This window comes from Spea bombifrons, chromosome 8 (assembly GCF_027358695.1).
Source record: "Spea bombifrons isolate aSpeBom1 chromosome 8, aSpeBom1.2.pri, whole genome shotgun sequence".
NCBI classification, from domain to species: domain Eukaryota; kingdom Metazoa; phylum Chordata; class Amphibia; order Anura; family Pelobatidae; genus Spea; species Spea bombifrons.
This window is the reverse complement of record NC_071094.1, coordinates 40,169,607-40,184,862: the sequence shown is the minus strand read 5'-3', so window position 1 is coordinate 40,184,862 and position 15,256 is coordinate 40,169,607. Positions and strand designations below refer to the sequence as shown.

The following is a 15,256-nucleotide window of genomic DNA, read 5'->3' as shown; positions in this document are numbered from 1 at the left end:
GGATAGGTAAACACCTGGGGTTCTGACACCTGCTGTTAGCCCCGTGTTGACTCTTCTTGGAGAAATTGCTTGCACCTGGGAAATTTCCTCCTTATAAATATTAATGCCTGGCGTTACGCTTTATTTGTTTGTATTTAAAGAAAATAACTCGGTGATGGATCAGGTTTAAATAAAATGGCTCGACCCGACAGTTATCAATTATTCAGGTTTGTTTAATAGCGGGCCATGTTCCGATTGAATAGGACGGTTTAATCTCGGATAGACGCTCCCCTCTTTATAGGTCGGAAGGAAGCGTGCAAGCCACACAAGGCCAGTTTTATGGTGGATCCAATTGGTCCAAAGAGACTTACGGCCAACACCTAGCCTGGGCTACTCAATCTATGGAAAAGCGGGCAAATGGGACATTAAGCCCTCGAAGAGTATAAATGGATTGTCTATCCCGTTAAACTAGGACCTTTGTCCCTGTTGAGTCAGAATAATTCCCAGTGAAATATTTCCTGGGCAATCGATGAAGGAGGCATCTTGAGATGATGAGGGAAGGGGTGGCATGGTTTGGGTTCAGTCCTGTGGAATTTGGACTTGACAGATGTTGGAAAACATGGCATATGGAGCGTTGATAACTAAGGGGTTCTCTGATCTTGATGGCACATATCGGGGGTGTAGCTTGTGTCGTGGTCTTTGGATAATGTTGGCTCAGCTTGACTTCCACTGCTTAGTGGAACACAAGAGGGCTTTGCCGTGGAAAATAGAGCCTAAAGAATGGTGCTTCCTCAATATCTGCGGTACATGTCTTAGTGGCTAATGAGAAGGAGCCGATAACCACACATAAACTCGCCATTTAGCGATTTAGATATTTGTAGATGCCTAGGTTCCATGGGTCTTCCATCTTTTTGATGACTTCAGAATGTTTGCTGGGTGTGTATCACAGTGTTCTACAGCCATAAAAGACACAATAACACAATGATTTATTTGCGTTCCAAATGGATTATCCGGTTATATTTCAAATCTCAAAAAGAAGACTTTACCAGCGTAATGCATAAATAACATAGATTTTAATGATATAAGCAATATGTAAACTTGAGAATACAACAGCCATATCCCCGAAACAAACGAGGGCACTTTAAAGACACCTGCAGGCAATGTCGCACGATACATTCAGTAGCCAGAGTTTTTCCTGATTAACTGCATTCGATGTTAGGAAGAACCAGCAGCCCTTGGAATCGGTACAGGCGGTGGGAACGTGATCTGTACATCGGTCACCAGCATAAAATCCCAAAATAACTATTCCGTCTCCGGCTCTTCCGCGTCTCCCACAATCTCTGCTCCCTTTTCACTCTCAGGGGAGGTTTCTTCTTTGGACTCAATTTGGACAGCGCTGGATTCTCCAGAGTCTTGCGGGGGGCAATCGCTTTCGTATATAATGTCTTCTGGGTTTGGAGCGGGTGGGCAGAACTCCTCAGTGGGATACAGCCCGTGGAAAATGTTCTCTGCCTATAGAAGAAACATGTACGTATTCAGTATTTAGAATAAAAAAATAAAAATTAAACAAGCTGACCCAGACTCCCTCGTAACTTTATAAAGTGCATAGGTTGGGCTATGGCCAATAGCACCCAGCTGTGTATGAAATTCAGTGATACGACGACGTGGCAGGATCAGAGCCAACAGTATAAAAACCTTTTAGCTGTAAAGACATGATGGATAATCATGCTGTTTTCACAGGTTAGAAGGGTTAAAAATATCCCAAAAAGAGCTAAATCTGTATATGCGATTTTAACTGTTTTTCAAGAACTTTTTTTAAATTTTAACTTTTCATAACTGGATTGTAATTAAGAAAAGCCTATAAAATACAGAATTACGTAGAAAAAAGCAAGGTGGTCCATAGTTTGAATTAAATATAATGTAATGACTGGACCATACCATTGGCTACGAGGGTGATAGAACTATTTCTTTTTTAAGTTTCCACCAGAATCACATTTTACACATAAAGCCTGCTGTTTTTTTTTTAATGAGTCCATTAAAGGACATTTTTAAAACCCAACAATAATTTCCATTTGAAGTTGGCCTTCTAAATGTAGGTGGGCTTCACAAAGCAGAGCGAGGTCCTCTTGATCCCAACGGAGAGAACGACGAAGAAATCTAGACCCTCCTCACCTGACGGATGGCATGGTCATTGCCAAAGCTCGGATCTGGGCCGCTGCAAACGTACACGTTTGCGGGAAGCCCGGCGTAGGACTGGCGCTCCACGGCCGACGAATCTCTCATGTTGAAGTAGAGAGCCCAGAGAACCCTCGGCTTCTCAGCTGTCTCCCCTTCGCAATCTAGAAAGAGGGGGAAAAAAGAGAGAGCTCAGTAACTGCGTAACGGGGGAGTCGTACAAAATATTAGAAAGCCACAGAAGCGATGCACAGGGATCGGTCCAAAATTCCACAAAAATTTTAGTAGCCATGGCTACCTGGTTCCTGGCATTTTTTAACGTGAACACAGCACCTCCGCGAGTTATATCCCACGGTAGCTCAGGCATCCCTTCATACAAACACAGTAAAATTAATGAAGAGAACAATACATTAATACCCGGCGCGTTAAAGCTCGGCTCGACTAGTTTCATTGCCGCTCTATTTCACGATCAAGGCAGCCTCGGCGCGCAGGCGTTCCTACGTTACCCGGCACCGCAGTAAAACCGGCTCCTTGTATAGTTAATCTGCCTTGAAAATATTGGGAAGCATAAAAAAAAAAAAGTAATGCGCTTAACGAGCTTGAATATTCTGTACGGTTTGCTATCGTGTTAGTCGCTTTAATTCCTATTTAAAATCTGGAGTAAGTACAGGCGATTAAATACCGGCACACCGGCAAAGGGAGTTCTACATGAAACGGTCATAAAGAATACGCCGCTTTTATTTATTTCTTTTTCTGAATAAAATGCAGATTTAAATCACTAACAGCCTAAAAAAAACTAGAATAATCTCCTAAAATTTAGAGACTGTTTGGCTAGTTGGGGTTCACGTCCACTGATCTGGGCTCGGCTCGTTAAATCTTGGTTATGTTGCCTTTACTGGGATGAACTCATTTACTGCTCATAGGACCTGATGGCACATAAGACCCCACCGGTCGTTGGTCTCGTCTTAGATTCAGGAGCCATAGGCCTGTCCCATGCGTTAAAATTCCAGCTGCTAAGCCTGGCTATTTGGGGCCTGATTTCTAAAGCCATGGCCAAATGCCGGTATATTACCATTATGGATGATCACTATGGTTTGCATATAAATGGATAGGCTTCTCTGGCACATTGTCCTAGTAGAGAAACTTGGAACGAGCCAACGAACCAACGGGCTTCAGCAAGTTCTCTAGAATTCTGTTCTGGAATGTAGTCTAGAAGCAAGTCTGTAAAAACGTAATCTTGGTATGGTGAGCGCTTCTGGTTTGAGCTAGGTAGAAAAATTTAATTTTAAATGGATAGACCAGGTCCTTTTGCCTAATTGCCCCCTAAATGCCCACCAGGATGACCATGAGACCCCAACCTGGCTAGCATGCTAGGAGCACGTCAGAGCCTGAACCCGGCTGCAATGGTGGTGGATGGACACAAACGTCTGCAGATACCGGGCACAGTAGCCACCTGCCAGAAAATCCAAGAACATTTAATTTTGGGTTAAAACAGGCTCATTCTGCACTTTTAATAAACCCCCAGGAAATAATAACCTGGTTGAAGCACTTATGCAGTAAAATCCCGTGTACATCAACTCAGCGCTGGGACGTGGTTGTTCCCTTGGATTATTTTTTTTAATTTTATTTTGGAACGTCTCACATTTGTCTACCGGCAAGAAATGAGCAATATGATCACATAAATATACATTTTTCTTATTTTAACCAATGTATAGAGGAAACTGCAGAGGGATACAACGCGTTTGTATTATTGCCTTGATATAAGGGACATGAACAAGGTGTCAAGCTGAAATGTCAAGGAAGTCATTAAGACAAATGTCAGAGGATGGTAATAAACATGATGGGAGAGACACCGGGGACTAATGGATTCCACTAAACAGATGAGAGGTTTTTCAGCACAAAGTATTTCCTTTAACAGGCTTTAAAGATACAGCAGCTTTCAGAGAAACGGACGGCAACATGAATACGCTAATCTATACCGTATAGTGAACGTATAGAATGCTCGGCTTCATCAACCCGTGCCTCCAAACGATATAGTTAAGTAACTGAATAAAGCATGAAGAAGATTTACACGATTATTGGGGCTTTTAGGGCTGAAGAACCCTCTGATACCCTCATACCCCACAAGCATTCTGAGCTCTCAGTAAACAGGGAAGACACGGAGGTAAGAGTAGTTTCTGCGGGACGGGACACAATGTATCACACAGACCGTGTATACCGCCTACCACAAAACCATTAAAGGAACAGTCTAATGGCCAGTTAAAGGGCTGGCTGGACATTTTTTTTAGCCCGGGGGTCACATAAAGCCAAGTAGCTCCCGACCCCTTGGGTTTCATGACCCCAGTAATGTCCCGTCTCCCATAGTGGGCTGACCTAAGTCAGACTAGCCCTGTTTGGATAATCTGGACTGGTCTGGTAGCAGTTGATCCCCTTCCCCAAGGTGATCCCATCTCTGCCACCAATGAAGAATGCACATTAAAGTTAAAATAAATAAAAAGCACCTGCCTGGGGAGGGACAGGGGGGGCAAATGTGTAGCGAGGATACTGTGTTTGGATGCAAAGGTAGGATAACACCTAGTTACCTTGTGCATCACGCACTGATTGAGATTGTTAAAATAAATATAAAAATATAGAAACATGTTATTACAAGATTTTTGGAAATGGCTAATATCAACATATGGTTTGGAAAGATATTTTTGGGGCAGCAAGTAAAAAAGAGCATTAGAAATTTCAGTTCCAGAAGAAGAAAAAAAATATTCTAATTCACTTTTAGAATAAAAAAATCTGCTAATAATTAAGAACGGCTCTAAGATTTTTATCACACATTTTGTAAGGTTGGGGGAATTTTTAAAATGCTAATTAAATCCAACAGCCTGTGAACAACCGGCCTCCAGATAAAACGCGAAACGCCATTCCAAAAAACCTTAAAAAGTTCATAAGGCCGGCGCAGTGACTTCTCCGTCACTTAGCAGGAAAATGGATGAAGTCCACACCGGCAGGTGACTTTGCCTCCATGACCTGCCATGGACCAGCGCTCGCTTTATCTGATGATTCATTTTCGATAACTCCGACAGTATTTGTTCTGACATTTTAATTAAAATACGAGCACTACCTCATCCTGATGATAAAAGGACTTGTGTGTCGGGGAAAACTAGCTGTTCAGTGTCTCGGTGCTTCCGAGGACGCGTCTGATTCTACGACTTCTGGAAAAGGAATCCGAGCTGTCTTTAGAACAATACATCATGCTTTAGCTCGCGCTTGTGAAAGCCCGTGGGGTCTAATAGGAAATGTCTTAACAGACTTGGGAACATCGAACCGCACTCAGTGCTCCTGGTAACTCAACCGGACGTCGGAGCTCGTATCAACACAAACATTAAGCGGACACAACGAGGAAAGGATAACACAAGAGCACCATGCAGAGGAAGCGTCTTCACGCTACTGGAGGTGCAAGACTAAGCTCAAAGCATTATGGAAGCTGTTAGTCACTAAAACCAGACGGCGCGTCAATATATTTATTGCATAATGCTGATCTATTTATATTAATATTTAATCTCCCTTCTAAGTCTAGTTTGTCTGCTGCTGCCCATATGCCTTTCAGTCCAATCAGACCATAACCCGACAACCAAAGCAGAATATAAGTGTTCCACCTCGGAGCTTGGGAGTGAGACTCAGGGACCTTGTGGGAACCCACGGTTGTAAAGCTGTCTTGAGTTTCCATGACATGGATGATTTAGGAGCTTGGGTGAGATATAATGGGTCTGTGACCCCACTGAGTTTGCTTCTGAGAAGGGCAGAAAATCAAACATTCCCCAGTTGGAAGAAAAAGCCCCATCGTATGGCTTCCAAGGAACCTGAGAAGAAAACTGGACCCCATCGGTTGTGCTCTTCACCATTAGGTTATGTAACCCAACGTGTCCACAAATTGACAATGATGAGAAGTTTAAGATTATTTCCACAGGATGCCATCGTGTCCACGCGCTTTACCTTTGTCGGGGTCGGCGTCCAGTGTAAATAACTTCTGCACCACCGGCTCCAGATCTTCTCTGGCAGTCGTCTTGCTGGAGGAACACGTCAGATGGACCAGATCTGAAAGAACATTTTATCAAGTTTGAACATCTTAATGGGAACCAAAGAAAATCGGCATTAAATAAAGCTCATAAATGAGTGATTTCCATAACATGATGTATTCTACTCAGAAGTCACGTAATGAGACAGCTGCCACAGCACTCTTTACTCTTTTCCCTTTCAAGCCCCTTCTATAGCGAGACGTTTGTTTGTGACCGTAGTCCCTATATTAATATATATTTATACATTTTTTAAGACCAAAGAAACAGCTCATATAATTACAGATAGTATAAGAGACAACAAGAAGAAAAAATGTATCGCTCTACGTCTTCAAAAGGAACTTTCTGCATGGCCGTAGTTTGCTATTGGTAATCAAAGAAGTATTAGATCTCAAAAGGCCGACACGCAACTCCTCAAACTTTTTAATGAACTGGATCTTCCTTTCTTATAAAAGATCAAAGACTTAACAAAAGGTACAATCTCCTTTTCAAGTTTAATAATAATTAGTCTCGACCGGTTTGGTGCGGTAATCCGAGCCGGGCTTGGAGACAGAGGGGTTTGTGTATTCTGCCACCGGACAATTACCCCGCTCGCTCACACGTACTTCAGGGTAACCCTCGGGGTGGGAAGCCCCACGGGGGAGAACGCTCCCCACCTGCTTAGATCAATTATATCCCATTATTTCTAAATTACAAGACACAAGTGGGTTGTTAACCCATCTCTGACCAAACCCCCCTTAAGAGGATAGGGTCTTGAAGACGCCATCTACACGCCTCTAGCGTGTTAAGCAAATAACCACCAGCAGATCTTATCTCTGGAGGTTTAATTAAACAAAAATCTACCCCCAAAAAATAATGGAAGATAATTTTTTTCAACGGCAACAACACATCAGCGTTTTTGCATTTAGCCTGATAAAATAATTATTTTTTTGGACGCGTTCGGTAGCATTCGGAGGTTTGTAATGCTGAATATAGATACAAATGTCTTAAGCTCGGCAGAGTCGGGGATGTCTAAAAACTATGGGGGGACGGAATTTAACCTGCACTAAAATAAATCATATCACCCATTCCATCCTCTATAGAGCAACCCGCATAAATGGCAAATAACACACGCAAAGGTTTAGCATTCTATATTTGGGTTGCTTGCGTGTCGCATGCTGGACTTGTCCGAATAACACATTTTCTCAATTGTGTGCATTTGCACAAATGCCCAAAAACGAGGGTGTATGCTGAATAAAACAAAAACTAAAGAGAAAGCTCAGAATTTTTGTTGTAAATTTGTCGTATGTATATAGTGCAGTAGTAGGGGGAGAGAGGGGGAAGGAGGGAGTGGAAGAGAGAGAGAGGGTGGAAGAGAGAGAGGATGGAAGAGAGAGAGGATGGAAGAGAGAGAGGGTGGAAGAGAGAGAGAGAGGGGGAGCGAGAGAGAGGGGGGGAGCGAGAGAGAAGGGGGAGCGAGAGAGAGAGGGGAAGAGAGAGAGAGGGGAAGAGAGAGAGAGGGATGAGAGAAGAATTACATTCTCAGAGAAAAAAGAGAAGAGAAAAATTTGTCCAATTCGTCCACATGTCTATTGCAGGCTCTTAGGCAAACCGGCTTGCAGCTATATGAAATCCAACATAGTTTATTTATTAATGGGTTCTAATAATTTTTTTAGGATTCTTTACATTAAATAAAAACCAATTAAAAAAATATTGCTCCAGCAATATTGCAGAAATATTTCGTAACTTTATAAGGCGAAATGATGACAGTTGTAACTTTATTAAAAGAGAACTTTTTTTTGCGCACGTGAAATGATATTATATATATATATATATATATAGATTCCGATAAAAGTCTGGAAAGTTCCAGAGAGCTGCTTTACCGTAGGTGACAGCAAAGCGATCTCACTAATTTCATACGTACGTATCCGAAGCCTCGCAAACATTTTAATATATTCATAAATTCTCCAACGGATGAAAAACACATCATTAAAAAGAAACATTAAAGGAGGGCTAATTGAATTAAAATAGATTTTTATAGATTTTTGCTCCAGCCAGTTATAAAATCATCAAAGCTCTCATCATTTATTTTCAATATAAGGCTCTCTATTATCATTTCGGGGTATGACGGAGTCATAAGAACTCATCAGCGTATAGTCTGATTATGTTTGATTTACTTAGGTATAGCTGCATTAGTTACGGCACTTGCCAACATTTGTCTTCAGGTAATTCTCCCGGGGAGGAAGAGCGATGAGGCCCATCCATGATTCCATCATTAAGAGTCTCAATTTTTAGGGCAAGTGAAGGAGTTTGGTTCCACTCAGCTGCCATACCGATTATGCGTCTGTCATTCCCGCGGCATGATCAAAAGCAAGATGTATTTGTGTATTTATCTTAAGCAATTGTTTGAAGGGGAAATCATTCACTCAGATCTCATTTGCAGCTAATGAAGTAAAAAAAACAAGGTGCGATTTATGGAACGCGGACGGCTGCTCGAATTGGGCTGAATCGAATTTTTTTTTTCCCTTGGTTGAATACTTTTGCAAAAACAAAGTGCAGACGGGTGGAGTGATTGACAGCGAGCGTCTTGAGTACGGAGCAAAAAGACTGCGGGGGGGGCGGAGGTCCAGAGTGGTAAGCTGAACATAGTACGGCCGTAGTGCAGTAAGACTTTGACTACAATGAAAGGCTCACTTATTATATGCTGGGAGGTTGTTAACATAAAGTGCTATTAAACCCTTAAGACCAATGAAAAAACCGTCACAAAAAACGTACAGTTGAAGACCCATGACGTGCCTGGTACGTCATGGGGTTAAGTTGTTGTTCCACCTACTCTGCAGACAGGAGTTTGTTTTATCATGTCTTCCTCCTTAACTTTGCCAGGAACACTTACTTGTCACGTGACCCAAAAACAGTATTTATCAAGGGCGATATTGAAATGCTAAATTTGGAGCAATTGCTACAAAAACAGGTGGAATGCATCTGCTGTTTGTCCTGCGGAAGTGGTCGGTGGAGAAGTAGGGAGACAGTGTGAATGAGGGTGTGAGAGAGCGTGAATGAGGGTGTGAGAGAGCGTGAATGAGGGTGTGAGAGAGCGTGAATGAGGGTGTGAGAGAGCGTGAATGAGGGTGTGAGAGAGCGTGAGAGTAAGTGTGAGTGAGAAAAAACGAAAAACGAAATGCAAACAAAAATTCCAGACCCTCCTTGTTTTCAGCCATGAATGCAAATTGCCAAAATTGGAATTTTCTTAAAATTAAAACGTACGAATCTGATTGCACAAGTCTAGTAATTACCTTATTTAAGTTAAATCCATATTATAAACGCATTCGTTGGAATATCCAGCTTCTAGCTGCGGGAAACAACGCGTCATCCAAGTCAAATCAACAATATATTTTAGGAAGGGAGGAAGCTACCAAAATTAGACTAAACCGCGTCTCTTACGTCTAATTCTGATGTAAGTTCGCCATGCAAATTCTCGGCCGGCTTTAAACTGCCTTCCCCCCTTTTATTTAAAACAGAAGAGATCAGGAAAGAACTCAGCGGATGCCAGATATTAGTTTTAAAAGGGAAATATAGAAGAGTATCTGTACGGTATCTGTATGCCACAGAACCCTGCGGGAATGACGATTACATCTGACATTGAGCTTTAAACTCTAAGTACAAAGACTATAAAGGGATCGACTGACTCCAAGTCTACAATTCTTTGAGAAATAGAACAATTTTTTTGTTTGGCTTAGTTTTTTATTTGTAACGAAGTCAAAGCGTAAAGGTTTCCGAGGAAGCGCAATAAAACTAAGGCAAAGTAGGGAGCAGGGAGCAATAATTACGCGTCCCGGTATCAAGCGCACAGATCCGGCTTCGGAAAAACGACAGGTCTGGATGAAATTAGATTTTTCTTTGTTCACTGTGATCATTGCTTTAGAGTTGTTGCTCTTAAAACAAGTCCCCGAATAGATCTGCGCAGTCCGGAGGAACGTGCCGTAATAAGATAAGACGCGCGGCTGGCTGAAGGCTCTGCGGGGTGCGATGCTATGAAAGATTCTGGAATCCCACAACCTTAATGAATCTGTACAAAGCATCTCAATGGAAAATCTAGAACGATGATCCTACTTACAGAGCAGGAAAGAACGTGATCCGGAACCACCCAACAAGGGTGAGAACTCCGCTCAGCTTATAAATGGGAACTCAACTGAAGAGCTTGTCAAACCCAAGATACCGGCGAGTGAACTCCACAAGTCATCGGCTTAATGAGGGTTTCCACTCCTTGACTTCATACATCATGAAGAGCCAACCTCAGACTGTGAGTATCGGCTACAGGATGGAGCTTGGTTGACCCTGTATAATGTATAGTTCAATCAGTGAGATGTTTTAAGTCTCATTAGATGTTAAATTATGCATTATACAGGGTCAACTGGGCCATTCTTGTAGGCATTATCCAAACAGCATTGAATATCAAGGAAGCATCACAAAAAGCATTTTGCTTACTTGGACTTGGAAGAGTATTGGTTAGAATTACATATATATATATATCTTTCTATATATATATATATATATATATATATATATATATATAGATAGATAGATATATATATATAGATATAAAGAGACACTTTTGTAAATTTGTGCAGATTCTTTGGTTACAAATATATCCAATATCATGAAATCATGGCCCAGGTACACCGTCACCGCGCAGATAATATGCGTATCAATTAGAATTACGCCTTAATGAGTATTGTGTCGTCTCTTCCGAAGGTCAATATGATAAATGGCTCAAACCTGACTTTATTGCCACAAATGGTCTTCATTAGTTTTGATAAAGGGAACGATAACGGTGAAATCAGAGACAAATGGCACTTTCTGGACACATATATTCCCCCCCATAGACCGGACCTTGACATCCCCCGTCTTAACACACAGAGATCTGCTGCATGTTATTAGCATGTTTACATGTGCTGCTTACATGTGTCCTTCATGCATGTCATTGTTGAAGAGCACAGTTCGGTCACGGAGATGGGGTGCTGTCCTTCAGCTTCCGGTGGAACGGTCAAAACGGAGATCTGCCGTACAAAAACAAATATATCCATAAATATATACATAAAAAATCTAATTTACATATTTAGTTATTTTTTCTATGAATTCTACAGAACCGGCTGGCCTTTAATTCCGAGAGGACGTCGAGAGCGGAAAGTGTGTCATGTGACGTTAAATATGTAGCAAGTTTAACAAAAGCGGGGTGCATATACATATATATATATACATTATTTAAAATATACATTTTAAATAATTTCCTTTGAAATTCAGTGAATTGATTGCCATATAAAACACATCAATTACGTTTATAAAGTGATTTACTAATCTGCTGAAACGCGGGCTGCTTTTCCTGTTCGAGGGGTACGCGGTGTGACTCTACTTATTACACTGAATTATTTACTAATATTTACAGCTATTTCACCTGCCAATTACATTTCAGTTCTTTTTTTTAGAAAGACACCATCTGGTATCTTCTTTAAAAAAAAAAAAAACAGAGTGATTTAAGCAAAAAGCGTTCCCCTCCTGCACGGCCTCTGTTTGCTTCGCTGCCATATTTATAACTTTTATCCAATTCTAGAAATATGTTTTTTTAGCTTAACGGGCGTGTGTATACATTTACATATAATATTTTTATTTATATATATACTGTACCTATATAGATATATATATTTACATACTGTACCTATATAGACCTATATAGATATATATATATAGATATATATATATATACATATATATACTGTACCTATATAGATATATATTTATATACTGTATATATATATATATATATATATATATATATATATATATACACACACACTGTATCTATTCTATACTCAGGATGTCGGCGAATGGCGAATGTCGGCTGAGTGTTTGCTGAGTGGCGAGTGTCCGGTGTCACCTTGGGGTTTAAACAGAAGGTCACGCTATGTAGAAAGTGAGCAGTGAGGTGCAGCGAAGTGTTTTACCTGCTGATCTGATTCCGCTCTGAGTATTGACCGGTCGGTGATAAGAACCGCGCGTGACATCTGCCTAAAAGAGAAAGAAAAAAATGCAATTCAAATTATCAGCATAGACTGAGGGGTCTTAATACGCCCGATATGGAGGAGAGAAGAGAGAGGATGGGATAGAAACAAGAAAACATTTAGAACAAGAAGCCATCATCTAAAACTAGCGGTTCAGAGGCTTAGATGGAATGTAAGGAAGTTTTACTTTACTGAGAGAGTGGTGGATAAGTGGAACAGTCTTCCAGCAGGAGTGGTAGAGGGTAATACAGTGAGGGAATTTAAACATGCATGGGATAGACTTATGACTCCTGAAGACGAGACCAACGACTGATTAAGGTCTGAGTCTTTACAGGCGGTATAACGGGCAGACTAGACGGGGGCCGAATGGGTCTGATCTGCCATTAAAAATCGACGTGAGAGAGGAAAAAATGTTTAACGTGAGACGTAAAGACCACGTCAGCTCGTATTCGGGGGGAGTTGCTGTTCTTGGTGCTTCCTGAGCGGTTGTTTAGCGAGAATATTCTCTACGACAAAACAGGAAGAGGTCGGCGCGCAGGGAAATGTCTTCCCCCAGACCCTGCAGACGGTCACAGATCTGAGTTTTTGCTTCACTAGTTTTTCCATTAGCAATGCTCACGGCCCTGGCAACGGCATAGATTATTTATTCCAAGGATTCCGCAAACTGCGCTTTGTGTTAACAATCCCGGACAAATTAAGTCACGGCGCTTGTTTGGCTGCAAAATAACCGCATCCAGCAAATACAAAAATACCATAATATATTGTTAATTAATAAAAATTAAGCATAAATAGGAAGAATATAGGAAGTAGGGCAAATTATGGTAGAAATCTATAAATATTTACTTTTTTAATAGAATTTAACGTATCTGAGGACATACAGATTTGATATTGTGGTCTGGCTCAACACAGACAGGGTTATGTATGGCACGGAAAAAAACATCGGTGGAGTTTATTCATTTTGTTTTATATTTTATTATATATTGAATTTGAAATCTACAAAGGAAACGGCTATGGGTTTTCCAGCTGATGAAATATTCACAGCTCGCACAACGTATTATTTTATTTTTACTTACTTGTAGGAAACATTTGCACAAACGTCATGAGAAAGGTAACCGTCTTCCAAAACCACATAGTCGCAGCTGATTCGCTTGCCTCTGCTGTCAATCACAGCTTTACATCTGGAGAAACAAACCAAGAAAACACTTAGGAAGAAACAGAATTTTAATGGAATATCTTCGTAGGCGTACAGAGGCCATTTATCACTCCCATCACTCCTTTATCACTCCCATCACTCCTGTGTTCCAATGGCCCTTTATCACTCCCATCACTCCCGTGTTCCAATGGCCCTTTATCACTCCCATCACGCCTGTGTTCCAATGGCTCTTTATCACTCCCATCACTCCTGTGTCCCAATGGACCTTTATCACTCCCATCACTCCTGTGTTCCAATGGCCCTTTATCACTCCCATCACTCCTGTGTTCCAATGACACGCTGTCTTCGCTGATCCAAGTTTAAGAAAACCCTTTCACAATTATGTTAAAGCCAGAAATGTTCCTGTTTTCTATTAAAACAGTTATGTGACCCCAAACTTTCGAACAGTAGTATAGATATATATATACATACGCACACTCATACAAATCCATACAGAGTAACAATATAGGGCGCCATGATTACTGTCACGAAAACATATTTAGCTAACCCAGTAGTTTAAAAACATTAAATTTTATGGTGATATATTTTTTTAAATATGTCAAATCTGCTATTCACATAAAACAAGAAAACTGGAAATCAAGAATCTCTCTCTAATATGGGTATTATTTCCTACAAGTTGAGAACTTGTGTTGGGGACACACGAGAAACCTAAGAGAGGGACACCGCAGCGGAACGCCGTCATCACAACGTGCCCAACAATGTCTTCTGAGCTTCTAGAACAGGAGACACCGCGGGGCAAACAGAACGCTAGAGTTTAGGTTTTCAAATATACTAAAAAATACCATTTACCTAAAAAAAAAGCAAATAGCACCTTTAAGTTACCCGTAAGAGCTGACTTTAAGCAGGTCTTTGTCATCCCGATCCATGTTAGGACGATGAATCACACGCAGCCCCCCGCTGACCTTCTTTCAACGCGTCTTAGATGAAAGGATGAAGAGCGGGAAGCATCTCGTCGCCGCGCCGTGAGTTATAAACGTACTTTATAGGCCTCATTATCCAAACTAATAGACTAAGGGCAGCAGCCTTGAAATGGACTCGCTCGCACTGACAAAGCCGCCGCGCAATATTTCAGCATAAAATATGTAAATTTACCCCTTTTTTTATTTATTTTTTTATTAAGGAAATATAAATTTATTGTATTTTGTAGTTGGAGAGACGCATCTTTTTAGAGGGTGGCTACGGGAAGAGTTCTCTCGGCAAGTGACAACGGGGGGATATTGGAACGGCGCGCTTCGTGATTTAGGAGCCGGACTTAAAACTGCTTAAGATTGTTGGCAAAGTTTTCATTACCGTTTAACGCGCAGGCAATTACGGACGAGCCGAGGTTTTTATACGTCGCGTGTCCTTAAATGACAAAGTATATGTCGCATTTTTGGGGTTGAGAAGGTTGAGTCAAGCAGCTCTTATCTGCAATTAAATCTTTATGCGCAAACAGAAGCATACGGTGCTGATATTATTAGTAAATTAATCTCCGTTTTTAACCCCTTAAAAACAATGCATTGTGAGCCCGTACATGTACGGGCTTTGTCACGAAGGGGTTAATATCCGCAGATAGGAATGTGTTTTCGGCTCCGCGGGAAATAAAAATCAGCGTCGCTACAAACTGTACAAAATAGCGCCGGCATTATGCAGATGATAGCATTTCGCCCCCGCTTGCATAGGGGACGCCGCTGGGAAACGCAAACATTAACCTTCTGTGATGGCGACAGAACGTGACTTCATCATTCATCGTAATGACGGATCTTATTCCGCGACATCCACGACTGTAATCCTGACTTAAATAAAACGCA

The 15,256-nt window shown here is 41.3% G+C and overlaps 1 protein-coding gene across 1 annotated transcript in view; it reads right to left on the bottom strand.

Annotated features, from left to right (window-relative positions):
* Positions 1-1,033: 1,033 nt before the first annotated feature.
* Positions 1,034-15,256, bottom strand: part of CHM (CHM Rab escort protein) — a 39,530-nt gene continuing 25,307 nt past the window's right edge. The window contains exons 10-15 of the mRNA XM_053473071.1: positions 13,327-13,431; positions 12,197-12,260; positions 11,158-11,254; positions 6,139-6,240; positions 2,152-2,318; positions 1,034-1,491 (exon numbers count right to left, since the gene is read on the bottom strand). Coding sequence (XP_053329046.1) covers positions 1,282-1,491; positions 2,152-2,318; positions 6,139-6,240; positions 11,158-11,254; positions 12,197-12,260; positions 13,327-13,431 — 745 coding nt within the window. The 3' untranslated portion in view covers positions 1,034-1,281. The remainder of the gene's footprint in view (positions 1,492-2,151; positions 2,319-6,138; positions 6,241-11,157; positions 11,255-12,196; positions 12,261-13,326; positions 13,432-15,256) is intronic.